Source organism: Podarcis vaucheri, assembly GCF_965113315.1.
Source record: "Podarcis vaucheri genome assembly, chromosome: 1".
NCBI lineage: Eukaryota > Metazoa > Chordata > Lepidosauria > Squamata > Lacertidae > Podarcis > Podarcis vaucheri.
The window spans coordinates 129,887,383-129,914,565 of NC_138759.1; the positions used below are offsets into that span (position 1 = coordinate 129,887,383).

General features: G+C 48.0%; 1 protein-coding gene across 7 annotated transcripts; it reads right to left on the bottom strand.

Annotated features, from left to right (window-relative positions):
- Nucleotides 1-33: 33 nt before the first annotated feature.
- On the bottom strand, nt 34-25,211 carry LOC309516380 (maestro heat-like repeat-containing protein family member 7). Of its 7 annotated transcripts, XM_082195210.1 has the most exons (15): nt 24,685-24,958; nt 24,066-24,182; nt 23,836-23,975; nt 22,241-22,383; nt 20,468-20,599; nt 17,377-17,456; nt 16,171-16,276; nt 9,351-9,446; nt 6,967-7,071; nt 5,273-5,408; nt 3,461-3,555; nt 2,959-3,111; nt 2,741-2,837; nt 1,855-1,995; nt 34-1,090 (listed from the first exon to the last, which is right to left on the bottom strand). In XM_082195210.1, exons 1-14 carry the CDS (start codon nt 24,756-24,758, stop codon nt 1,940-1,942), a joined length of 1,530 nt encoding a protein of 509 aa, XP_082051336.1. In that variant the 5' UTR covers nt 24,759-24,958; the 3' UTR covers nt 34-1,090; nt 1,855-1,939. The 7 variants fall into 7 exon arrangements, with proteins under 7 accessions (XP_082051336.1, XP_082051335.1, XP_082051333.1 ...); XM_082195209.1 differs by lacking the exon at nt 24,685-24,958 and adding an exon at nt 25,060-25,211 and having other exon boundaries at nt 23,836-24,182; XM_082195207.1 differs by having other exon boundaries at nt 23,836-24,182.
- Between the last annotated feature and the right edge of the window lie 1,972 nt (nt 25,212-27,183).

Consider the following 27,183-nt stretch of genomic DNA (forward strand, 5'->3'; position numbering starts at 1 on the left):
CCTGCATATATATATATATATATATATATATTCATTCAAACTGAGTTTATTTAAAAACTGCAGTTCCACTGCAAAAGGAACTTCATTTACAATCAGTTCACCTTGACAACTATCAAGTGTGATTCAGAGATTTTGGAAATAATTCTGAAGACCACATCAATTACCATTTCTACTTGGAGACTACTATCCTGCAGAAAACTCATTCAAATATGCTTTTACATCTTCAGCTTTCTCATTCAAACCTCTGAAATTAAAATGTTCCTTATTTCCCCCCCCCCAAATACCTCTGTATGATTGTATAATAAATCTCATCCTTCTTCCAAAATTGTGAAAGCCATATTTATGTTTTCTGTCTTCTACTGCTTTTTCAGTTACATTTTCCTTTTTAAAAAAAACTATCCATATTTATTCTTGGACTATAAATTGATTCTCCAATATTGCCAGTCTGTTACTCAATCTGTTTTCTGCCTCATTAATCGTTGTGACTGTATCTTGCTTTAAAATATAATTTTCAAAACTCTGAAATTCCCGAGAAATTAAGTTCCTCGTATTTGCTAGTGTTAATCTGTTTCCATATCTCCTGTTACTTTTCAAATGTGTCTTCTTGCCGTCTTTATTTTTCCGGGGGAAACAAATCTGTTGCTTTCTCCTTCTACTCATTCCTTGCAGCAGTCAAGCCGAAAAACAGCAAATGTTGTCTGTCCCCTTTCCTTCCCTTCTCGCACAGGAATGGTGGGGATGATAGCATTAATCAGCAAGGCAAGCAATGAAAATAAGGGGCAGGAGAAAACCCACACAGTGTCCTGGTTTACTCTTCTCAGCGCTGTGTGTCCCAGTCTCCTCCAGCCATTTCCTGAGAGCCACCTTATTGGTGGTCTGGACAGAAGCAGTAAAATGTGTCCCCCTTTCCCAGAGGGATAGTGGGATTACATTTACCCAGCCAGCGTGGTGATGAAAAATGCTGCCAGGAAGAAACATTGGAGCTGATGGGGCGGAAGGCAAGGAGCCCGACAGTAGGTGGCGCCAGAGCCCAACGAAAGGCAGAGCCAGCTGATTCTAGTTTTGTCCCCATCCTCCACTACACGAAGTCCTACAGTGGCAACACAAAGGAAGGATAAGCTTGACAAGGAAGTACTATCATTGGATTAAATGTACACAAGAAGACAGGCAGGTGGCTGCTGGCTAAGATTGAAATTAGTTGGACAGTTCTTGCCCTAATAGGTCAGCCTTCTCTGGGCCCCAACTGAGCATAAGCAGTGGATATCTGCCCCTCTTCTCTCCAGAGGGATGGTGGGGCCACCTGGATTTAGCAAGCAAGGGATGCTTTTTGTTCTTGCCCCTATGTACATCAGGCTTTTTCCAGAAAGCAACTCTGAACGTGACCCAGGAGGAGGAAGAAGCAGCAGCAGCATCCAAAATGGTAAAGGTAAAGGGACCCCTGACCATTAGGTCCAGTCGTGACCGACTCTGGTGTTGCAGAGCTCATCTCGCTTTACTGGCCGAGGGAGCCGGCAAACAGCTTCCGGGTCGTGTGGCCAGCATGACTAAGCCGCTTCTGGCGAACCAGAGCAGCGCACGGAAACGTTGTTTACCTTCCCGCCAGAGCAGTACCTGTTTATCTACTTGCACTTTGACATGCTTTTGAACTGCTAGGTTGGCAGGAGCAGGGACCGAGCAACGGGAGCTCACCCCATCGCAGGGATTCGAACCGCCGACCTTCTGAACGGTAAGTCCTAGGCTCTGTGGTTTAACCCACAGAATACCCATCCTATAGACTGGAGGTTTGGACACCTCCCACAGAAGGGCTGAAACACTCGCAAGCCAAAAGATGAAAGAGAAAAGTCGTGCTCTCACCTCTTCCCAAAAGGAAGCTGTTCCATCTGTCCAGAGGGAAGAAAATCCATCTCCGTGGGAAATAGGGGAAATGTTTTTTTTTCTTTTAAGCGAGCTCTGGAGATCCTGTGAAACCCAAAAGCTCTGGCCCCACATAGCCACCTGGAGAAAACATAAGGAAGAAAGGGAGGGAGGGAGGAAGGAAGAGGGGAGGGGGGGACAGAAAATGGAGAGATGTGGGCGGTTGTTTTACAACTGTACGTAATCATCAAGATCCTCCATCAGCACGTCACCTGAGTGGAAACGAAGAGAAGGCAGATTGAATTATACCAGCTTCATTTGACTTAGGAAAATGTTTGGGAGGGGTCCGTATAGATCAACATCATCCCACCCCTTCAAGGAGATCACAAACGGTAAATTAGGTGGAGAGAGAATGATTGGCCCAAGGTCACCCACAGACTTGACTGGAGATTTGAACCCGGCTCTCCTTGGTTCTAGTCCAAACCTCTAACCAGTTGGCCACCGCGGATTGATGCTAAAATGTGGACGCATCGGTTATGGGTTGATGTTAGCAGGCATGCACACTTTACCTGAGTGCATATCTTTTTGTACACATTGCGAGGCTAGAAAATGGCACTGCAAAATTTGGAGAAACGGAATTTCAACTGTTTTTCAGTCTGCATCTTGTTTTGAAAAGTGTGAATTGGATAGATTCGCCTTTAATTGCACACTGAATCTAATTCCTCCTCTATCCAGATCACACACAATTCAACAATAAATTTAGGCAACTTGTGTCTTAAGAGACTGGTTGAAGCTATGGATAGTGGTCTTTTATAACTAGATAATTACAGCTTGTAATTATTCCATATCTTTGGTAGTGTTCCCTGTAACTAGAAATAGACATTACCTTTGCTTGCAGAGAGGCTTTGTACTGCCACAGGCAACTCATTGCAAACTCGAAATTTGTGGAGCTGATGCCATATTTTTTTCTTTACTTGTTTTTCCTGGAGAGATTGAGGGGTGAGGGGAATCCCAAAACAGTCAGAAGTCTTTTTTTTCCATCCTGAAGGAAGATTTGTCCTTTATAATATACTTTTTCACAGAAAGCTTAATTTAGTAACTCACCTCCACATCCATTAGTTCTTCTGCATTCCCAAGGATAGAATAAACAAGGAGGATCCCTGCTTCACTGACCCTCCGGTCCGGACTATAAATAGCTAACAAAGCTGTTCTTAGAAATGATCTTCTTTGTTGTTCATTGAAGAATGTCCCAAACACCTAAAAGCAAAGAAACCAAAATGAAGCAGTCTTTGGATTGCTGCATGTTCATTAAACGATCCCTGCTTCTTCTTCCCTTCTTTCTATTATCACAACTTTGACATCCTTGAGACACGATGTTGTCCCTTCTGCCCATGATACTGTCAAAGACTGCATTGCAATCATATCTCCCAATGTGTCTCTTCACACACTTCTGCCAACAACCCCTTAAGTTGATCCTGGTGTTTCCTGGAGGCAGAGAAGGGTAAAAGAAAGCAACCCACATTTCTTAGGTGGAGCAAGAAATCTATCGAACCCTTGAGTGGTTTCGTATTGAAAGGGGCTTCTAGCATCGAAGGGACACCTTTACCTCTCCAACTTTCATCATGTTTATGTAAGAGAGCATCTTCTTCTCTTCTTGGTACCTCCTGCACCAGAGTTCTGCAGCATTATTCATGCGTATCCCTGACAGTAAGACACCAGGAGTTAAAAGCTTTGTCGTTCCATACTTAAAGGTTTGGGGCAGGGATGGAGAACCTGTGGTCCTTCAAGTATTTATTTTTTTAAAATATAATTTATTATTATTTTTTAACATATCGTTTTCAACAGTAATTAAACATACTTTTACATCTTATTCAATTTTTTGACTTCCATCAATCCTGTCTGAAAATTTTCCAATCTACGGTAATCTCTCAGTATGCATTTCTTATCTTCCCTATTACATTTCAAACTCATAACTAATATCTCTCTCTTTTTCTACTTTGTAACACTTTGTATATTTCTCCTTACAAAACTTCTTGTAGTCCTACTAGCATAATTTGTTGATTACAGTTGCTCTTCAAATACCGTATTTTTTGCACCATAACACTCACTTTTTTCCTCCTAAAAAGTAAGGGGAAATGTCTGTGCGTGTTATGGAGGGAATGCCTACGGGTGGCATGACTACAGATTTTCCTCCTCTAAAAACTACGTGCGTGTTATGGTCGGGTGCGTGTTATAGAGCGAAAAATACGGTAATTCATATACTTCTTCCAATCTTCTGTAAATCTCTGGTCCCGAGGAAGGTTTCGAATCCTTCCTGTCATTTTGTCAAATTCTGCATAGTCCATTAATTTCGTCTTCTTCAAGTATTGTTAAGCTACATGTTGCGACTGACCACTGGGCATGCTGGCTGGAGTTCCTGGGGACAGGACCCTTAACAATATCTGGAAGAGCCACAGGCTTCCCATTTCTGAGTTTAGGGCTTTTCAGACATAATTTATTCTGATGGCTTTGGAAACGTTTTTTAGACTGGTGGGATTATATGTTAACATCCAGCTGGTTCCTTAGAATTCTATTTTTTATTGTATTTTTATGAGCAGTAGTCAACAAAGTAGAACAAGGATGTCTTGTTGCGCAACAGGACTTCCTCCTCTCTCTCTTTTTCCTGTACACCCCTTGTGCCCTCCCCAATCTCCTCTGGAGCAATAGGGAAGCCCCCAGAAACCGATTTAGGGAGCACACAGAGGAGAAGGCGAGGAAGTCCTGTAGAGCAGGCAGCAGACTCTGCCAGAGCGCAACTACGTACTTTGATGGATACCTGTTCTTACAATTTGTTCACCACCTTGGGTGCATTTGGTCGAGATTATAAATATTTCAATGATCGAATGAAAACGAATTTAGGCCTTTCTGTTTCCTTTGGATGGTATTCTGTAACTTTTTTTATGAAGATGTTTGCAAGACCCACCTCGAGAGTTCCCTCCTAGGGAATTTCTCTAGCAACCTCGCGTCTCATTTTGGTATCAGCCCCTGAGGCAAGACTCAAGAAATGAAGGTCAAATTCTGGCTTATATGGAGGAATGTCAAATGCTCTTGCAAGCTGATCTCCCACCATCTTTGCTCAAAGGGTGGGCTCTCTTACTGGCAAAGGGGGGAGAGTATAACATTGTGAAATACAACTGAACAAGACAACAGCTTCTTTCTTCCCCGCTGAGTCAGCTTTGCGGGAAATGCACCAATACCAGAGAGGCAACATGAGACTCAACTGATACTAATGGGAAAACACACTATGAACTGAGACCAGAGGTTCTAATCATATTAGAACCTCGCGTAAAACTAAGGTGTTTAATGTATTCCATCATATTTATGTATTCCATCATATTTCAGCATGGAACTGTTGTTGCAACTTTTCCAGCTTACTTGCCTTTCTGGTGCAGGAGCAGCTCGTAGAGACGGAAGATACTCTCCTTGGCTTGTCGGCTGACTGCTGCTTGAGGGTCCCCAATACAAATTGCCAGCTCTGCCACATGGTGCCCCAGTTCTGGGAGTTTGCAGGTAGCCTAGCAAGAAGGAAAACCAGAGAGATCTTTGTCTCCCACTTCTCTGTCAGATCATCTCTATCTTTAATGGGTACGCCTAGCCTCAAAATCTAAGCCCTTCTCAGAAACTCTTAAAATAATACTTTGCATCTCCAAAATGGGCAGACTAGGTCATAGCTGTCAACTTACAGATTTGAAAATAAGGGACCAGCAGCCTCGAAAATAAGGGACCAGCAGCCTCAAAAATAAGGGATCAGCAGCCTTGAAAATAAGGGATCAGCAGCCAAAATAAGGGATTTTCAGAGCACAGGTATGTTCAACCTCTGAGCCCCTCCGAGCCAAAGGCAGAAAGCCCAGCCAGCAGCCAAACGAAGCCTCAAGCAGTGGTTCCCACAGGGCAGCAACCCGGCAACAAGGAAAACCACTGTCACCTCTCCGCTGGGAAGCGCTGAGCAAAGGCGAGTCCCCAGGCAACGCGGCCGATTTGATCGGCACAAGGCATGCAAGCTCCACCCCCCCAGTCGTTCTTAGACTCCTTATTGGGTGAGTAACGCAGCCAAACAACACAGTTGGCGCCTCCCTCCTCCCTGGCCGGCAGGGAGGGAGGGAGGAGCTGCTTCCTTTGAAACCCGGGAAATTTAAGGGACATCATCAATAAGGGACAGCAGCGGGACATGGTGCTGGGATAAGGGACTTTCCCGCCAAATAAGGGACGGTTGACAGCAATGGACTAGGTTAGACAGATACTTCCAGAGAACATAGCCTCCTCTATATCCTTTGGATGAGACTCTGAGAAGATGGACGCAGGGCCTCCGTGTATTTTGCCAGAACAGCAAGTCCACACAGTTCAAGCCAAAAGAGGAACCCCAATGCACCTATCAACTAGGAATGCCAAGAAGAACCCAATGGTGTGGATGGGAGCAGAGAGGTAAAAAGGTAAAGGACCCCTGAGACAGTTAAGTCCAGTCGAATTCGATTATGGGGTGTGGCACCCATCTCCACTTTCATGCCGAGGGAGCCAGCGTTTGTCCACAGACAGCTTTCCGGGTCGTGGCCAGCAGGACTAAACCACTTCTGGCACAACAGGACGCTGTGACAGAAACCAGAGCGCACAGAAACGCCGTTTACCTTCCCGCTGCAGCAGTACCTATTTATCTACTTGCACTAGCATGCTTTTGAACTGCTAGGTTGGCAGGAGCTGGGACAGAGCAATGGGAACTCACCCCATTGTGGGGATTCGAACCGCCGACCTTCTGATCAACAAGCTCAAGAGGCTCAGTGGTTTAGACCCAGCGCTACCTGCATCCCTGCGAGATATGGGCTATCACTCAAAGGGACCCAAGAAGAGCATACTAGTGTCATGCAAACAAAGCCATTCCTAGCTGCCGCCACCCCTTCAATTATTGGCTTTCCCCTCTCCTATTCCTTTAAGACTAAGATACTGAAAATGACATTCAGCTCTCAATATGAATTGGCTCTGGAGGGCGGGATAAATCTAAAAATCGGTTGTAGCGACAAAGACCAGCTCTCACATTTGCTCCCTAGAGCAAAAGGGGGCAGCATATGAGGTCACACTTACATCAAAATCTGGCATAAGGACAGCAAAACGCAGGAGCGCAGCACTGCTTTTGATAGCTCTGATTCTCTCCACTTTGTATTTCGAGTGTATCCAAAAATGGATGTGCTGCAGGAGGAAGCAACACCTCAGGAATATTGCACTGGTACAACGTCTCACGCAACCCTTTTGTTCAAAACAGAGGAAGCAGTGATCCAGAATCCAAAATCCACAAGCAGTGGGTTTTTTTGTTTTGTTTTTTAGGACCAACCAAAATGTCTCAAGATGGAAGGTTGTGCATCTGACACATGAGTTCTCCTAGGATGAATTGTTCCTCTTCATAGATATGCCTTAGTTCAGGAATGGGCAGAAAGTAGATCAGGATCTACTGTCTTATCTCTGAATGACTTGTGGTGGACTTGCAATGCTTTGTGCCTGATGAATAATGTGGCATTTTAGCTTGGATGTACCATATTAGCAGGAAATATACTCGGAATGCAGAGTGGCTTTCATGCTCTTTATTCAGCTCATAGTGGTGAGGAGGAATGGAAGTTCCCCCAGGATGTCTGCTTTATATACATTATTTACACAATGGGCTGCACGTGATTGGCTAATTCCGGGATTCACCTGTAGGCCAATCAGGTTGCGGATTCACTTCCACCTGGAGCTGGATTGGGTGGCTCCTGAGGACCAATCAGACTGCTGCATTCTGAATCCTATTGTTCTAGGACCAATCAGACTGCTGCATTTTGGATCCTATTCAACTCAGTACATAACATAGCATGTGGCCACATATGCCAGGGATAAGGCTTGGCAGAATCCTCCTAAACCCGCTCATTTTCTATGTTCAAGCATTTTTTAAAATAAATATTGTAGGAGAGCAGCTATTTGGTTGCCCGAGGTGGAGCAGCAGAAAGTGCTGTCCCGCTCCTCAGTCAAGGTAGAAAAGAACGAGTCCCCCCCCCCCCCGGCAATAAAAATAGAATAATCTTAATTGTTAATTTAATGTGCCATTAAGGTTATTAAGGTAAGATGGGGGATAGGCCAAGAGCATTGATTTTGAGGAGATATAGAGGGTGTTTGTAGAATTAGTACTGTTAAAACGGAAAGGGGTGTTGAAATTTTGGGAGGTTGGATAGTTACAATGGAATGGTCTCCGTGGTGGGGTGCACATTTTTATTCTCATTTATGTATGGTTATTACTTTGTGAAAATAAAATAATAATAAATAAATAGAATAGAATAAAAAATAAATTAAATGACTGACTATTCATTGCCATTCTGTGAAGGCCAAAGCCAGCTGCCTGAGGCAGCTACTTCACTCTGTCTAATGGCAGGGCCAGCTCTGCTAGGGTATAACCTCCCGCCTGCACCCTAAAGCTTTACCACTGTTTGATTCTGTGAGTGCATAAGTGGCCCTGAGTGCCCAAGGGAGAAAATAATACCTCCTAATAGACTGGACTGGGAGATATTAGTCTACTTGGTTGTTTCTCCCCTGAATCTTTGTTTTGAAACCTGTCTTGGTTCAGTCAGTTATTCATGGGCCTGGAAATCACAATACAGTGGTGCCCCGCAAGACGAACGCCTCGCAAGATGGAAAACCCGCTAGACGAAAGGGTTTTCCGTTTTTTGATGCGCTTCGCAAGACAAATTTCCCTATGGGCTTGCTTCGCAAGACGAAAACGTCTTGTGAGTCTTGCGATTTTTTTTGCTCCCCCCCTTTTTCTAAGCCGCTAATAGCCTTTTAGCCGCTAAGCCGCTAAGCCTTTAATAGCCGCTAAGCCGCTAATAGGGTTGCTTCACAAGATGAAAAAACCGCTAGACGAAGAGACTCGCAGAACGGATTAATTTCGTCTTGCGAGGCACCACTGTATTATGCCCAAACTCTGCCAACGGAGGAATGCATGGTGGGTGATTTTGCAGACCAACTGTTGCTTAGGTTGCGATATCTCCATAGAATCATAGAATCATAGAGTTGGAAGAGACCACAAGGGCCATCGAGTCCAACCCCCTGCCAAGCAGGAAACACCATCAGAGCACTCCTGACATATGGTTGTCAAGCCTCTGCTTAAAGACCTCCAACGTAGGAGACTCCACCACACTCCTTGGCAGCAAATTCCACTGTCAAACAGCTCTTACTGTCAGGAAGTTCTTCCTAATGTTTAGGTGGAATCTTCTTTCTTGTAGTTTGGATCCATTGCTCCGTATCCGCTTCTCTGGAGCAGCAGAAAACAACCTTTCTCCCTCCTCTATGTGACATCCTTTTATATATTTGAACATGGCTATCATATCACCCCTTAACCTCCTCTTCTCCAGGCTAAACATGCCCAGCTCCCTTAGCCGTTCCTCATAAGGCATCGTTTCCAGGCCAGGCCTTCCTTTGCCGCAATTTCTCTTAGACGCACTTACTTTTAAGATCCTCAGCAGATGCTTAGTGGTTGGATCCTCTGCTAATAATGACCTGAGCAGGATTTCGAGCGTCGCTGAAGTTGTTCTATACAGCGCCTGGAAGAAAAGGGAAATCCCTGCGTGAGAGCTGGATTTTCTCCCCAACAAAGCATGCCTGCAAATAGGCTTCATCCCAGAGCCGTTGAGGTCCGGCCATCAAAGGGAGAACCTCTCACTAGAAGTGGTTCCACAGATTATATTGTTCAGCCCGGACACTGAGATCCATCGTTGAGGGCCTTCTGGCAGTTCCCTCACTGCGAGAAGTGAGGTTGCAGGGAACCAGACAGAGGGCCTTCTTAGTAGTGGCACCTGCCCTGTGGAACGGGGTATAAATAATAAATTTATTATTATTATTATTATTATTATTATTATTATTATTATTGAGTAACAACTGTGGGAACAACACACACTGCAGCCTATTCTATTGGGTACAATAGAATGCTTCTGTCAGAGCTGCTACCAGGTCCCAGCTCACATAGGACCACGCCACACAGCGTCCACTTTAAAAGAGTCTTTATTGAGTTACAGGTTTCATTTCCGAACTGCAGCGTGCAGCTCTACACCTTCTGCTCTAGGTCGGCGAAGACCCGTCTGAGTCCCCGCCTCTTGCACACCAGCTTAATACCCTAGCCTTGCTCCACCTCCTTCGCCTCTCCCTACGTCTCTGGGTCCTTCTGCCCCCCTGGGCCTCCTCCCTTCTACTCTCCTCTGACGCTGACCCCCCTGATCCTTCTGCCTCCTTGCGGCGGGCTTTAGGACCTGGCTCACTCTCCGGGCTGCTTACTGCTCCAGCTTCCGCTGCATTTGAACTTGGCGCGCGCGCCCAACTCTCTACTTTCCTCTTAACCGTTGCCTCGCTCTCTGAGGAGGGCGTGACCACCCCTGACTCGTGCCCTCCCTCCTGCTGACAGCCTCCGGAACCCGATGCCTGGCTACCTTCCTCCCTGCTGCTCTCAGTCTTGAGCGTGGGTCCCGACTTCCAGCTGCTGCCGCCCTCAGTTATGAGCGTGGGTCCCGACTTCCAGCTGCTGCTCTCTGAATCTCCTCTGTTCCCTTCCTCCTGGGGTGTCCCCCCGGATCCCCCCCTTGCTCTGCTCACTGGGGCTCCCTTTTGGGAGTCCTCTGACTCACTGCTTAGGCTTGGAGATCTCGGGTCGTCATCATCACTCATTCTCCCTTCGGCTTCCTCCCCCTCGCTCTCTGTTTCCACCCTTCTCTGCGTCTCTGCTTCTGAACCCCTGACATCCATCCCCCCCTCGAAGCCCCCCCTTCCCCCCTCCCCGCTGTCAGGTGTGGGTGCTGGGCGCTCCATCATCATGGGAGGGAATGCTGGATACAGGTCGCTCCCCGTGGGTGGCCGCCAACTGAAGACCTCCGAGTCTTCCCCCTCGCGGTCGTCGACGTTGACTTGTTGCTCTTCCATCTCTGTACCGCCGTGCTCGAACCCGAGGTCCTCCCCGAACACGTCCATGTCAGTCTCTGCGTCGGTCGCTCGACCTGGCATCTCCAGCCACTTCCTGCGCCATCGCTCCTCTGGTCGATCGTCCCACCAATACGAGTTGCCTGATGCCGAACCTGCCGGTGAACCTTCTGGGGAACGGGTGCTCCGTGCGGGTTCCCCTTCTGAGTCGAATCCATGGAACGTGCTGGAAGAAAGTGTGGGTGTGAACAACCAGTCGTCGAAGAAGCTCGCTGGCATGGGTTTGTGTGGGAAGAGGGCATGAAACTCGTCCTTGAGCAGGGGTTCCTCCAAAGCGTAGTCTGGTACCCAGCTATTGGCGCTGGCCCGGGTGCCCTCTCTGGCTAAGAGGTATTCGACTCCCTCTTCCCCCCATCTGGAGTCCAAAATCTCCGTGACCTCGTTGATGTGGTCCTGGTGCTTCACCTCCCGCGTCTCCGTCCGTTCCCGGAGCGGACTTGGCGCCGTCCCTGGCTCCTGGAACCTGTGAGGTGCCTTGTAGGGAGTGAGCACCGACCTGTGGAACACCGGATGCATTCTGGAACCCTCCGGCAGCGCCAGTCGGAAGGCTACCGGGTTGATCTGCGCTTCGACTTGGTACGGACCGATCTGCTTGTGCCCCAACTTCTTCTTGGCAAGCGACCTGGTCGGCACTGCGTGGGCTGCCAACCAGACCCAGTCTCCCACTTGGATCACTTCGCCAACCCGCCTGTGCTTGTCAGCTTGCACCTTGTAGGCGTGCTTAGCTAGCTCCAGCTGCCGTCTGAGTTGATCGTGGACCGCCTGCAGCTCTGACGCGAACGCGTCCGCCGTCTGTGGTTCTCCTTCCCCCACTCTCTCCAGTCCCGGGAAGGTTCTGGGATTCCTCCCATTGTTGGCAAAGAACGGCGTCACTCCTGTGGACACGTGCTTCGTGTTGTTGTAAGCGAACTCGGCTAGCGGCAGGTAATCCACCCACGTCGCAGGCTGTTGATTGGCATAGCATCTCAGGTACTGCTGCATGATGGCATTGACCCTCTCTGCTTGCCCGTTGGTCTGCGGGTGTCTTGCTGATGCCAGATTGACCTTGACATTTAGAAAACCCATCAGCTTCTGCCAGAAAGACGAGATGAACTGGCGTCCGCGGTCGGACAGGATAGACCGTGGCAGGCCATGCACTTTGAACACGTGATCTATGAACAGTTTGGCGGTTTGTTCCGCCGTGGCCACCTTCGCACACGGAATGAAATGTGCCATCTTGGTGAACAAGTCCACCACCACTAGCACAGCTGTCTTGCCTCTCGAGTTGGGTAAATCCGTCACAAAGTCCAGGACCACCCTCTCCCACGGTTCAAACGGTGTTTGCAGCGGTTCTAACAGTCCCGCCGGTGGTCTGTGTACCGGCTTGGCCCTCTGGCAGGTGTCGCACCTCGCGACGTAGTCCGCGACCTCTCCTCTCAGCCTGGGCCACCAGAAGTCTCTCGCGACTAATTCCATCGTTTTCTCTGTGCCAAAGTGACCGGCCGTGGGTGCGTCGTGCAACTGTCGCAGTACCTTGGCGCGAAGGTCGTCTCCTGGTACATAGACAGCCCCTTTGCGTAGGAGCAAGCCGTCCCGCACCTGGAACTCGTCCGTGGTAGCCGTGCCTCTGAGCAGTTCCGCCATCTTGTCTTGCGCGAATGAGTCGTCCCGCAATGCACGTCGCACCGCATCCAGGTCTACTGTAGCTGAGGCACACGCCCACGCCGTCGGTGCGAAGATGTGCATGGCCGCCGCTGGCGTCACCTCTTCTAGGTATTGCGGTTTTCGGGACAGTGCATCCGCCATGATGTTGGTGTCGCCTGGGACGTACTCTATTCGGAAATTGAAGTCAGCAAAGAACTCCGCCCAACGTATCTGCCTCTGGTTCAGGAACTGAGCCGTGCGCCAGTGCTCCAGATTCTTGTGGTCCGTGCAGACCTGCACCGTGTGCTTGGCGCCGATTAGGAAGTGCCTCCACGCCTTGAAAGCTGCATGAATGGCCAGCAACTCCCTGTCCCAGATGGTGTAGTTCTGCTCCGACTTGCTGAGCTTTCTGGAGTAGAACGCTCCCGGCCGCCACACCCCCTGCGGGTCTCGCTGCAGCAGGACAGCTCCCACGGCTCTGTCTGACGCGTCTGTCTCTACCCTCAACGGTTTACTGGGGTCGATATGCAGCAGTTGCTTCTCCGATGCGAAGAGATGCTTGAGCGCTTGAAAGGACTGTTCCGCCTGCTCCGTCCAGATGAATTTCTTTTTTTTGGAGCTGAGCGTGTCCGTAATTGCTGCCGTCTGCATCGCGAACCCCTTGATAAACTTGCGATAGAAGTTGGCGAAGCCGACAAACCGCTGGACCTCCTTCCGGTTGCGCGGGCTTTTCCAATCCAATACCGCACGAACCTTGGTGCTGTCCATGGCTATCCCCTTGTCCGACAACTTGTATCCCAGGAAATCCACCTCCGTCGTGTCGAACTGGCACTTCTCCAGCTTGGCGTACAGTCTATGTTGTTGCAACCTGCTGAGCACCTCCCTCACGTCTCGGTCGTGAGCTTGCTGCGAGTCAGAGAAAATCAGGATGTCATCCAGGAAGCAGACGCATGTCTTGTAGAGGAGTCCCTCCAACACGTGATGCATAAAAGCTTGAAAACAGTGAGAGCCATTTTGTAATCCAAAGGGCATAACTCTGTATTCGTAGGTGCCCAGCGGTGTGAACATGGCCGTCTTCCACTCATCGCCCTCCCGCATGCGGATGAGATTGTACGCCCCTCGCAGGTCCAACTTGGTGAACACGCGTCCCTTGCGCACCGTCGCGAGGAGGTCGTCAATCCTGGGCATGGGGTAATCAGACGGTTTGGTCATCTGGTTCAAGAGGCGGTAGTCCACAACTAGTCTTTTTTGGGGCGTGTCTTTCTTTTTCACGAAGAAAACGGGACTGCCCCCCACTGCCTTGGACTCTCTGATGAAGCCACGCTCCAGATTATGCTCGATGAACTGTTTGAGTTCCTGCATTTCATCTTCAGACATGGAGTATAGCCGCCCCTTCGGCAGCGTCGCCCCCGGTAGGAGGTCAATCTTGCAGTCATATGGCCGGTGAGGGGGTAGCTTGTCCGCCTCCTTCTCGCAGAAGACCTCCAAAAAGCTCGCGTATTTGTGGGGGACCGCTTGCAACGTTCCCAACTGCAGTTGTGATTCCTCCTCCTCTCGTTTCTTGGAAGCCAATACCTCTGAGGACAACTGGGTCACTGCCTCTTGCAGCGCGGAGATCCTCTGTTCTTCCGTCATCTTGCTAACCTTTGTGAGCTCGCTTACAGACACCCCTCTTCCTCCCCTAGCGGCTTCTGCTCCCGCTGCGAGGTTTCAGGTTTCTGAAGCTTTGATGAGACGGGTCTTACTGTCAGAGCTGCTACCAGGTCCCAGCTCACATAGGACCACGCCACACAGCGTCCACTTTAAAAGAGTCTTTATTGAGTTACAGGTTTCATTTCCGAACTGCAGCGTGCAGCTCTACACCTTCTGCTCTAGGTCGGCGAAGACCCGTCTGAGTCCCCGCCTCTTGCACACCAGCTTAATACCCTAGCCTTGCTCCACCTCCTTCGCCTCTCCCTACGTCTCTGGGTCCTTCTGCCCCCCTGGGCCTCCTCCCTTCTACTCTCCTCTGACGCTGACCCCCCTGATCCTTCTGCCTCCTTGCGGCGGGCTTTAGGACCTGGCTCACTCTCCGGGCTGCTTACTGCTCCAGCTTCCGCTGCATTTGAACTTGGCGCGCGCGCCCAACTCTCTACTTTCCTCTTAACCGTTGCCTCGCTCTCTGAGGAGGGCGTGACCACCCCTGACTCGTGCCCTCCCTCCTGCTGACAGCCTCCGGAACCCGATGCCTGGCTACCTTCCTCCCTGCTGCTCTCAGTCTTGAGCGTGGGTCCCGACTTCCAGCTGCTGCCGCCCTCAGTTATGAGCGTGGGTCCCGACTTCCAGCTGCTGCTCTCTGAATCTCCTCTGTTCCCTTCCTCCTGGGGTGTCCCCCCGGATCCCCCCCTTGCTCTGCTCACTGGGGCTCCCTTTTGGGAGTCCTCTGACTCACTGCTTAGGCTTGGAGATCTCGGGTCGTCATCATCACTCATTCTCCCTTCGGCTTCCTCCCCCTCGCTCTCTGTTTCCACCCTTCTCTGCGTCTCTGCTTCTGAACCCCTGACAGCTTCTTTCAAGTCTAATTTCAATAAGGGGCCGAGGAGATGACCCTGTGGGTGCCAGGGAATGCCATGCTGGCAACCCCATGGTTTGTGGGTTCAACAGGAATTTACCTACATAAGAGCATAAAAAGGAACCTGCTGGATCAGGCCAATGGCCCATCTAGGCCAGTATCCTTGTGCTCACAGTGACCAACCAGATGCCTTTGGGAAACCAGGGAGCAGAACATGAGCACAAGAGCAGAGCACTCTTCCCCTTTCCAGCAGTTGGTATTTGGAAGAATGGCGGCCTCCAACTGGGAAGGCAGAGCTCAGCCGTCACGGCTTGCAGCTGTTTCACAGCCCTCTCCTCCGTGAATTTATCCAATCCTCTTTTCTTTTTTAAATATTTTTATTGGTTTTTAGCATACAAAAGTTTTTAAAAACATACCACACAAATTATTACACACACATTCTAGTCTGACTTCCGTCAGCACCTCTGATAATCCTCCGTCGTAATCAATTCATCTGCAGTTCTTAACTTAATATTGCCTTTACCTTTCTTAACAGATCATTTCTCCCTTTCCATTTTTACAATATTTCTTAAATTACTCCTCACAGAACTTTTTGGAAACCTACAAACGTCATCTGATCATCACAAATACTTTTCAAATACTCCGTAAATTTATTCCAGTCTTCGGTGAACCTCTGGTTCCGCCGGTTTCGGATCCTTCCTGTTAGCTTGTCCAATTCTGCATAGTCCATTAACTTCATCCTCCATTCTTCCAACGTTGGTAATTCTTCTTGCTTTCATTTTTGGGCTAATAATATTCTTGCTGCTGTTACCGCATATAAGAAAAGCTTACAATCCTTTCTATTTATATAATTTCCAACCATACCTAAAAGAAATGCTTCTGGTTTCTTTATGAATGTATATTTCAACATTTTTTTCAATTTGTTATATATCATCTCCCAGAAACATTTCACCTTTTTACATTCCCACCACATATGATAGAATGATCCTTCTTTTTCTTTGCATTTCCAACATTTGTTACTACCTTTAAACATTTTTGCTAACTTAACTGGCGTGATGTACCATCTGTACAGAATTTATCCAATCCTCTTTCAAAGCCATCCAAGTTGGTGGCCCATCACTCCCTACCTGTTTGGTGGCATCCCCAGTCCCAATGTCCATCGTGAAAACCCCATGCATAGCCAACCGCAAGACACACGACTCCAGTTCTGGATCAAGTGGAGGCCTGATTTTACTGGTGGGGGGAGGAAAAAGTATTAGATTATGCACTGCCAGAATTTCCTAATCTCCCGCAGGGAGGCTCCTCCGGGAACTTGAGAAGCAGAGGACTTCAGATCCCAAATGCCAGGATGAGCACTGAGGATGGGAGGAGAACAGGCTCCCCTCCTTGGGCTTGGAGACTACCGTATTTTTCGCTCCATAAGACGCACTAGACCATAAGGCGCACCTAGGTTTGGGAGGAGGAAAACAAGAAAAATTTATTCTGAATCCCAGAAGCCAGAACAGCAAGAGGGATCTGGCTTCTGGGATACCGTGTGGCTGTTCTGGCTTCTAGGATAACCGCGCCAAGCCTCTTCAGGGCAGCGGGATGAAGGCTCCCATTGCCCGAAGAGGCTGCCTGTGGCTAAGGCAGAAGCCAGGACAGGCACGTCGCTGAAGGGGCGCTGCGCAGTTCTCTTTCTCTGCGCAGCACCTCTCCTTCGCAGGAGAGGCGCTGCGCAGAGAGGGAGAACTGCGCAGCGCCCCTTCAAGCGAAGCTGGAGAAGGAACAGAAGGAGTCCCTTCTGTTCCTCCTCCAGCTTCACAGGACAGGTGCATCGCTGAAGGGGTACTGCACAGTTCTCCCTCTCTGCGCAGCGCCTCTCCTTCGCAGGGTCTCCTTCTGTTCCTCCTCCCGCTTCACTGAACGGGCGTTGCACAGCTCTCCCTCTCTGCACAGCGCCATTCGCTCCATAAGTCGCACTCACATTTCCCCTTACCTTTTTGGGGGGGAGTGCGTCTTATGGAATGAAAAATACGGTATATTTCCCAAGGTGTGGAGAAAACAAATGCCTTCTAAGATCTGTGTGGGCACTTCCAAGGGGAGTCAGTTGCTCCTTTCTGTAGCCTCAGATTACCGGCCTCTCAACTTCTTCTTTCAACCATTTCTGTTTCGAAAGTTTTTGACCTATTGTATTCGATTGTCTGGGCTTGTCCCGGGCCGTTTACCGTGTTGCATCTGCTTTCCTGGAAATACATTATTTTCTACCCTCATTCATCACAAATACAACGGTCTTCACACGCGCTAATTGCTTCTTAGTAGGATCAGGAATCCCTGGTCTTCAAGAGGCATACCTCAAGTTGTAAATAGCCACCATGCAGCACGGTAGAACTGATGTGGGCACAGAGTGAACCGGGAGTTTCTCCATCACCACCTGGAAGAGACCAAGGGCCAGAAGAGAGCAGGTGAATGACCTCCTTCCACAGATTTCAGTGGGGCACTTTCATCCCAAATGGTTTCGTCTAAGCTCTTTCTCATTCACGAGCCTGTTACCAGCACGCTCCCATTTTGTCCCCGCACCTCTGTCTTGTCTCACGATCCGTATTAGCCCAACAGGCAAGCAAAAACCTGCATTCCTTTCTGGCCATTTACCCAAAGAACCCATAAAACATCAGATGCTCCCTTTACAAAGAGGGTCCCTAGAATCTCCACCTCCTTTCCCTGGAAAATCTCCTGCCTGGATCTAAGCCTGTCGTCAAGAATTCCTCATTTCCCTGCTTTCCTCTGTGCATTTTAGTAGACTTAAGGATATAGAAATTCTCTGTTTCTCCTTCCCAACCATCTGATCTTTCATCTCCCTCCCTCCCTCATCAGTGCAGGAATGCTGCTGAATAGCCTTAGAGTCACTGTAGGCCTCCCCACTTTTTAAATTCATTTTAATAACTTATACCCCATCTTTCTATCAAATTATTCTCAAGGCAACTTAGAAGCAAAAGGACCTCTCTCTCACACACCATTTTGTCACCCACCCACCACTCATTTTCTTTTTTCTTTTTAAATCATTTTTATTGATTTTCCAATAAAAACAGCCAATTAACATATCCATATCATAATCTATCCTTTATGAGCGAGAGAGAGGGCTGAATGGATGGCTAGCAGCCCCCCTTCTAGGGCCCAAAGGGGGGGATTATGTGGTCTCTGGGAAGGCTGATAGATCGCCATATGACTTGTATCTGTGGAATACAGTTCATTTACATTGCAATACAGTGGTACCTTGGGTTATATACGCTTCAGGTTACATACGCTTCAGGTTACAGACTCCGCTAACAAAGAAATAGTGCTTCAGGTTAAGAACTTTGCTTCAGGATGAGAACAGAAATCATGCTCCGACGGCGCAATGGCAGCAGGAGGCCCCATTAGCTAAAGTAGTGCTTCAGGTTAAGAACAGTTTCAGATTAAGAACGGACCTCTGGAACGAATTAAGTACTTAACCCAAGGTACCACTGTATTGCAAACAGTATGCTCAACAATTTACAGTAACAACAAGGTGGAAGTTACTATGCCATTAAATTTCAAACGAAAGGCTTCGACAACAGACCGGAATAGAATGATTTAACAACTTGGGAGTTGCTGAGTCATTAAACTTCAGACGATAGCCTTGGACAACAGCCCGGATTGGAAGATTGGAATGAAGTCAGGAAAAGCTGCGCTGGTAAATAGGCAGTTGAAAAAAATATATATACACAAATAAAGCTGTACACAATGGATGAAAGGATATATGATTTCTGACATGATTGAGAATCACATAGCCAGGGATGGAGAACTTTAAAGTGTTAAGATTGGAATGTGGAAAATATGAAAACAACAAGAGGCAGCAGGAACGGAGATATTGGAGATACACTTCAGAGGTCCAGACTATGGGCAGCCCGGAAAAAAAATTCATAATTAATAATTTGGACTGTAATTTGGTCGGTTTTTTATTTTAGTTTATTGTTTTTAATTGGCTCATTTTCCACCACTCTTTTCTGGGATGGTTTTCAGAAACATGGCTGCGCTTTGTCTTGTTCTTTGAATAGAAACTTTTTTGGGGAAGTCCTAGCTTTGTTTTCCCACCTTCAGAACTTGAGGGGAATGCTTCACTGTCCAAACAAAGACTGGGCCAGCTCTGCCATGCCGATTACCGTATTTTTCGCTCTATAGGACACACTTTTTCCCCTTCAAAAATGAAGGGGAAATGTGTGTGCGTCCTATGGAGCGAAGACGCCATAGCCCCGCGACCCTCTCCTGGCTGGAGAGGTGACGCGCGGCTATGGCAGGAGCCTCTCCGCTGCTCCTTTCCGCTGCTCCCTGACCTGCTCTTTGGGGCTGGTGGTGGGCTTCCCCCGCCCCAAAGAGCAGGTCGAAAGGAACCTGAAGCCTGGAGAGCGAGAGGGGTCAGTGCCCGCCGACCCCTTCGCTCTCCAGGCTTCCAAGGTAGTCGCCTGAACGCACCTTAAACGAACCTTGTTTTAGAGCGGGAAAACAAGAGGGGGGAAAGTTCTCCCCCTCTCTGTGCAGCGCCTCCTGCCGCTTCACTGAAGGGGTGCTGGGCAGAGAGGGGGAGTTTTTTTTCTTGTTCTCCCCCCTCTAAAACAAAGTGCGTCCTATTGTCCGGTGCGTCCTATGGTGCAAAAAATACGGTAACTATCTGTCCTCTGTCAGGAATAGAGCCAAGAGTGGTACAAAGCAGAGGTTTCCCTAGCAGCCAACTCAATTTCCCCCAGCCACCTATTACCCCAGAAGTACTTGTTGCTGAAACATGGGTTTCAGACACAGAGACAAATACAAATACAAATACAGAGAAATACAGAGACAAGGGAGTCCCAAGCAAGCTTAGCCAGGGGGTCCTCTGCGGAACACCTTGGGGAAGGAATTACAACTGCATCCTCGTAGGGTGTTTTCAAGTGGATTTAGTGACCATTTCCCAAATGGTTTCATAGTCCTTCTGCACTTGCCAGGTTTATTTCCACAGAACTAACATGGGTGGTGCTTTGAGTTAAACCACAGAGCCTAGGACTTGCCGATCAGAAGGTCGCGGTTCAAATCCCCGCGACGGGGTGAGCTCCCGTTGCTCGGTCCCTGCTCCTGCCAACCTAGCAGTTCGAAAGCACATCAGTGCAAGTAGATAAATAGGTACCGCTCTGGCGGGAAGGTAAACGGTGTTTCTGTGCGCTGCTCTGGTTCACCAGAAGCGGCTTAGTCATGCTGGCCACATGACCCGGAAGCTGTATGCCGGCTCCCTTGGCCAGTAAAGCGTGATGAGCGCCGCAACCCCAGAGTCAGCCACGACTGGACCTAATGGTCAGGGGTCCCTTTACCTCTACCTTTAACCCCAAAGCCAGACCTCGTGCCTATCATCTACTGGCTAGCTGCCACCTCCTTACTGGATTTCTGCACCTCACTTACCACGACAGCCTCTGTTAATTCGTCTTTGGTGTACAGAAGTTTGAGTTTGTTCCGTCGTTTATGCTGTGTAGCGATGCATAAAGCGGAGATGGCGCTGAGGAAACTAATGTCCCCATTCTCGTCCTGTTTGCTCTGTAAGTTGAGAGAGAACCGGGGCTATTAGGAGAGGGCATTATCGAGCCTTTCTTGATGTGTCCTAGACATCCTAGATGTGTCCTAGACATCCTTCCTGGTTGGCTCAGAATGAGAACTGAACTGCAGAATTAACCCACCTATTTCACAACTGCTCAGACGTGCTACAGAACTAGAAAAGTGATGAGCTCAGAAGAGGGTAACTGGGATCTTGCGTTCCCACTTTGTAGCGAAAACAGTTCATTCCTTTTTTTATGGTTATAGCTACACAACCCTCCATGAGAAAGAAAATAAGTCTGTGTCACTGTGCATTCCATGGGAGGCCAGATCTGCAGCCCCTGTGGATCCTGCCACCTGAGGCAGTCGCCTCATCTTGCCTGACGGGTGGGCCGGCCCTGTATCTTCCTATGTTTCTGCCCAGTGGAACTCCTACTGTGGCTAGATTTATTTTCTCCTGCATGGTGGATGCCCCACTGCTGCCAGAGATTCTTTACCTTCCTGCATGGGTCCAAGCCTGCCCCTGTGGAGCCTGCTCACCCTTCCTCCCTCTGTGCATCTCAGCAAACTCAGGGCTAGGTAAAAGCTCTCTCTTTCACTCATCCTCCCTCCTGCCCCATCTTTCTGGTCACTTCTCACCCAAACCCCCTATTCTCATCCTCTCTGGGTGTGGCACTCTCTCCCTTCTGGGAGAACCTTCAGTAAGGTGAATGTACCGTATTTTTCACTCTATAAGATGCACATTTTCCCCTCCAAAAATTAAGGGGAAATGTGTGTCTGTCTTATGGAGTGAATGCAGGCTCCTTGGCTTCAGCGATAGCAACGCGAAGCCTCAGAAGTGCAGTGGAAGCGCTCCCGCCGCGCTCCAGAGGCTTCCCGTTGCTTTCGCTGAAGCCTGGAGAGCGAGAGGGGTCGGTGCGCACCGACCCCTCTCACGCTCCAGGCTTCAGGGATAGCCCCTGAAGCCTTTGGAGCACAGAGGGAACTTGCGCTGCGCTCCGAAGGCTTCGTGTTCCTTTTGCTGAAGCCGGGAGAGCAAGACTCTCCTGGCTTCAGCAGAGAGGGAGAGCTGTGCAGTGCCCCTTCAGCGAAGTGGGAGGAGAAATGAAAGGGGCTCCTTTCTCCTGCTGCTTCGCTGAAGGGGTGCTGTGCAGAGAGGGGGAGAATTTTTTTTCTTGTTCTCCCCCTCTAAAACAAGGTGCGTCCTATGGTCGGGTGCGTCCTATAGAGCGAAAAATACGGTAATCTTGTATACTATTTCCTTTTAGCAAGTACTCCTTTCCTGGTTAAGTCCTCACATCTTGGCTCCATTTTCTTTCCCAGGAACCTTGTGCACATGCTCCACTACCCAGTCCCAAGACTCTACATTCCTGATGATGTGTTCGTGTTCATTTGGCCAAAACATGCTTGTTTCTGGGCCAGTTCTACCAGACTTGACAACAGCCTGGCAAGGATATTACAGTAGGAGCTGCTACTAGCATCCAACTTAATTCTCCCAAGCAGCTGCTATTTGTGAAGAACTCACTGCGTCAACACAGAAATAGGCTTCAGACATCTGTAGAATCACACTTCCCGAGAAAGCGCATTAGTAGTACTATAGAAGTACCATGTGCAGGAAGCACCATGTGCTGAGGGGTTTTGTACCTTGTCTTCCTCCTCCATGCGCTTGAGGATGATGTTGACGGCATCACCATCGAGTTCAATGCTGTCATTCACATCTGACCCGTTGGAAGTAGATGAAAAGACAGAGGAGGTGGAGAAGTGGTTGAGGCTTGTTGATGTTGAATCTAGGAGTTGAGAAGGGTAAACAGAGAACAGGAAGGCATATTAGCATCTCCTACCTTCTTATTAGTATCCCCTACCTTCTTGAAATGGGACGCAGGTGGCGCTGTGGGTTAAACCACAGAGCCTAGGGCTTGCCGATCAGAAGGTTGGCGGTTCGAATCCCCGCAACGGGGTGAGCTCCCGTTGCTCGGTCCCAGCTCCTGCCCACCTAGCAGTTTGAAAGCACATCAAAGTGCAAGTAGATAAATAGGTACTGCTCCCGCGGGAAGGTAAACGGCGTTTCCGTGCGCTGCTCTGGTTCACCAGAAGCGGGTTAGTCATGATGGCCACATGACCCAGAAGCTGTACGCCGGCTCCCTCGGCCAATAAAGCGAGATGAGCACCGCAACCCCAGAGTTGGCCACGACTGGACCTAATGGTCAGGGGTCCCATTACCTTTACCTTCTTGAAAGAGACCTAGCTTCTTCTTGTTGAATAATTTGCACATTCCTGACAACACCCTATGCCTCTGGCATCTTCATAAAATCCTCCACCTCACCCACCCTAGGGATGGGTGAATCCATTTCAATTTCTCTCTGTTTCTCATTTTTCTAATCCTAAAACCAGTTCCCCAAATTTTCACACCCAGTTTGCAAAGTCCTCAGGGAAATTCGTTAACATTATAGTGCAAATTTCTCCTAATACAGTCTTACCTTGGTTCTCGAACAGAATGCGTTCCAGGAGTTCGTTAGACTTCCAAAACTGTTTGAAAACCAAGAAGCGGCTTCCGATTGGCTGCAAGAGCATCCTGCAGCCAATCAGAAGCTGCAGAAGCCACACCAGATGTACAGTTTCTGAAAATCGTTTGAAAACCTGAACACTCACTTCCAGTTTTCAGTTGTTCGGGAGCTGAAACGTACAAGTTCCAAGGCGGCAACCAAGGTATGACAGTAGACACATCTTTTTAAAGCAAGTTACTGTAACACAATAGATTTGTATCTTATCTCTACTAATATATACACTTGTATACACACTTTATCCTAGTACATGCATTTTTGTACACTTTACTGCAAAATTCAGAGAAGTGTTAATTTCAAAAGATGGTTGTGTTCCAGTTCACATATTGTTTCATAAAGTGTGAATTAGGTAGAAGAAGAGGAGTTTGGATTTGATATCCCGCTTTATCACTACCCGAAGGAGTCTCAAAGCAGCTAAAATTCTCCTTTCCCTTCCTCCCCCACAACAAACACTCTGTGAGGTGAGTGGGGCTGAGAGACTTCAGAGAAGGGTGACTAGCCCAAGGTCACCCAGCAGCTGCATGTGGAGGCGCGGAGGCACGAACCCGGCTCACCAGATTACGAGTCTATCGCTCTTAACCACTACACCACACTGGCTCCTCCTAGGTAATTCCATTTCTCCTCCAACCCTCTCCTCCCATGCAGAATCCCTCTCAAGAACCCAGGGCATCTCCTCACCTAAAACCGTGGACAAGCTCCTTGACTCTTGCTTAGGTTCCAGAACCTTACATTCTTGGGACCAGACCTTTTGGGTTCCACAGCAGCTCCAGAACGTGCTTAGTTTATCCCAATTCCTCAGCGTGATAGAGTTCTTTCTCCTGGACAGATGGAACCATCTCAGCTTGGGAAGGGAAGAGAACGCAACTTCGCCCGCCCTGCTTTCCTTATGGCTATAGAAATGTTCAAACCTCCGGTCCTGGGGCTTGGCATTCGATGAAGCTGCAGCATCCTGGCTGTCGCTTCCTCCTTTACCCAGATCTTGTTTCGAGTTGCTCTTTGAAAACAGCTTCTGCAGCTTTGACAGCCTTTTTTTTTTAAAAAAAGATATTTATTAGAGTTTAAGAATTACAAAAAAGACAAAAAAAAAAAGAAATACAAGCAATGAACAGTTACAAAACCTCAAAAACAAAAGAAAATACAATAAAACAAAACATCAACAGTACATCAAAACATTAAAAAAGAAAAAACAGAAACATTTAAAAAACACAAACCTTTAAAAAAATAGAAGGGAAAATAGAAAACAAAACAAAACAAAAAAAAGACCCCGTATTTTCATATCCTTATCTTTCATTTGCTTATTTCCTTGACTTCCTCACACCTCCTTTTTTGTATTCTAGTTCAAATAATTGTTCCAGCAAGTCCTTTCCCTCTTTCTCAAATTTAGTTCCATAATTTATCGTAACACAATTTAACCTTAAGTTTTGCACCCGTTGTCAAACTATTCATACTTAATTCTTTTTAACATTTCTGCTAAAGTCATATAACTTCTTTCCAGCATCCTTCTAACATTCATTAAGCTTTGACAGCCTAAAACAGAGTGGGAGAAGAGAGGCTGGCAGTATCCTCCTACTCAACACGCCTGGACTGAACCGGGGCCACATGTGCTTGCTATCATAGGCAAATAGGCTATCTTGTGAAGGAAGTGCTTGAAGGTTTAGATCAGGGCAGGGGGGAGCTAATACACTGTTGGACTACAACTCCCATCATCCCTGGTTGTGCTGGCTGGGGATGATGGGAGTTGGAGTCCAAGGACATCTGGAAGGCACTGTGGTGCTAAACATGGTTATGATTATTGACTATTTGCTATCGCTAGCTATGCTGTGCACAGAAAGGAGCTCCCCAAAGACTGCCCTAGACAAAGCTGGAACCAGAAGGCAGAATCAGCTAAGAAATCCAACTTACATTTCCCCCCCTCACACACTCAGCCACACACCCTCTCTCTGTCTCAGTATAGAAATGTTAGAAGCGGTCACAAAATGGCCAACAGAAGCATGAAGCTTCTCTCCTGCCAAATCACCTTTGCTCACCTGACACGTTCATGAGGCGTGTAGGGTGTGTCACAATGACCTTAGCAACCTAGCAACTGTGGCCATTGTTCCTCTGACATTACATTCATTGATACAGTGAGGGGGGGAAAGTATTTGATCCCCTGCTAAAATTTGCCCGTTTGCCCTCTGACAAAGAAATGACCAGTCCATAATTTTAACGGTAGGTTTATTGTAGCTGTGAGAGACAGAATAACAAGAGGAAAAACCCCAGAAATCCAGAAAACAAAAGTCAGAGTTTGATACACTGCTGTATGAACCAATATGGAGAAGTGCAAGAAAGTTGAGAAAAGAAGAAAGGGGAAAGACATGAAAAAACAAGAGGTAAAAAAGAAGAAAAGGGCTCGCGTTTGTTTCAAAGCATCTATGAAATCTAATAAATGTTAATTAATTGACAAGGCACTATTTCCCCTAAATATACTACATATAAAAGGTAAAGGTAAAGGTACCCCTGCCCGTACGGGCCAGTCTTGACAGACTCTAGGGTTATGCGCTCATCTCACTTAAGAGGCCGGGAGCAGCGCTGTCCGAAGACACTTCCGGGTCACGGGGCCAGCGTGACAATGCTGCATCTGGCAAGCCAGCGCAGCACACGGAACGCTGTTTACCTTCCCGCCAGTAAGTGGTCCCTATTTATCTACTTGCCCCCGGGGGTGCTTTCGAACTGCTAGGTTGGCAGGCGCTGGGACCAAGCAACGGGAGCGCACCCCGCCGCGGGGATTCGAACCGCCGACCTTTCGATCGGCAAGCCCTAGGCGCTGAGGCTTTTACCCACAGCGCCACCCGCGTCCCATACTACATATAGAAGCCTACATTTTGCTTATTGTTTTTATTTGCTTAACTCTAAATAAAGTAGAAATTCAGATTATACCCACCAAAGATCTGTGACTTGAATATAAATAAATTGCACCTCAGATATAGTAAATTGCTACGCGAATGAATGTTTTTAAACAAATATCACCTGTTTCATAATTAAGTTACAGTCCAGATGCCTTCTGAATATAAATCAAAACATTTCTGGCCAAATTGTTGAGTTTTACAATTCCATAAAATTTTGTATGTGGTGACAGAACTCTTAACATGAGAGCAGGGGTGCCAACTTTAATAAAATATTGGGGGGGCAGGCTATGTTCACATGACACCATGCATGCACACCATTTGAATGGCAGTGCCCATCAACTTTGGGGGGGCAGCCCCCTCAAATATTTTATAGGTGTGAAGCCCCTTGATCCCTAGAAGTTGACTCCTCTGCATGGGAGAAGCTTCCTGCCCTTGCAGAAAGGTGTGCTTATTTTTTTGCCTTCACTCCAGATGCTTTGAGGACTTGGGCCGTGTAAAAGGTAACCATTTCAAATATGGTTCCAGTTACAGATAGGTAGCTGTGTTGGTCTGCCATAGTCAAAATTAAAAAAAAATTCTTCCAGTAGCACCTTAAAGACCAACTATGTTAGTTCTTGGTATGAGCTTTCGTGTGCAAGCACACTTCTTCAGATACACTGAAACAGAAGTTGCCAGATCCTTCTATATAGTGAGAAGGTGGGGAGGGGTATTACTCAGAAGGGTGTTGGGAATGGGAGATTGGCAGATAGCTGAGATGAGCCTGTTGACGACTCTTAACGACTGTAATAGGTCTTACAGGAAAAGGCAAGGGGTGAGAAGGTGAGAAATGGCTTAGTCATGTATAATGAGATAAGAATCCAATGTCTTTGTTCAGACCAGGTCTCTCCGTGGTTTTAAGTTTGGTAATGATTTCAAATATGGTTGTTGCCAGTTCTATTTTTCTAGAAAAGAGAGGTGTTGGAACTCACCACAAACCTTTGTTCTCTTAGAATGGTTATGGCCCCCACTAGGCTCCTGTGAGTTCCTGTGGAAAAGAAACCCTGGTTGTTGCAGTAAAGTGATTTATTCCCCCCCCCCCCCCGGACAAGACACCAATACAACTCCTAGGTACACCTCTGTGCTTGGTTGCACTGTACATTTT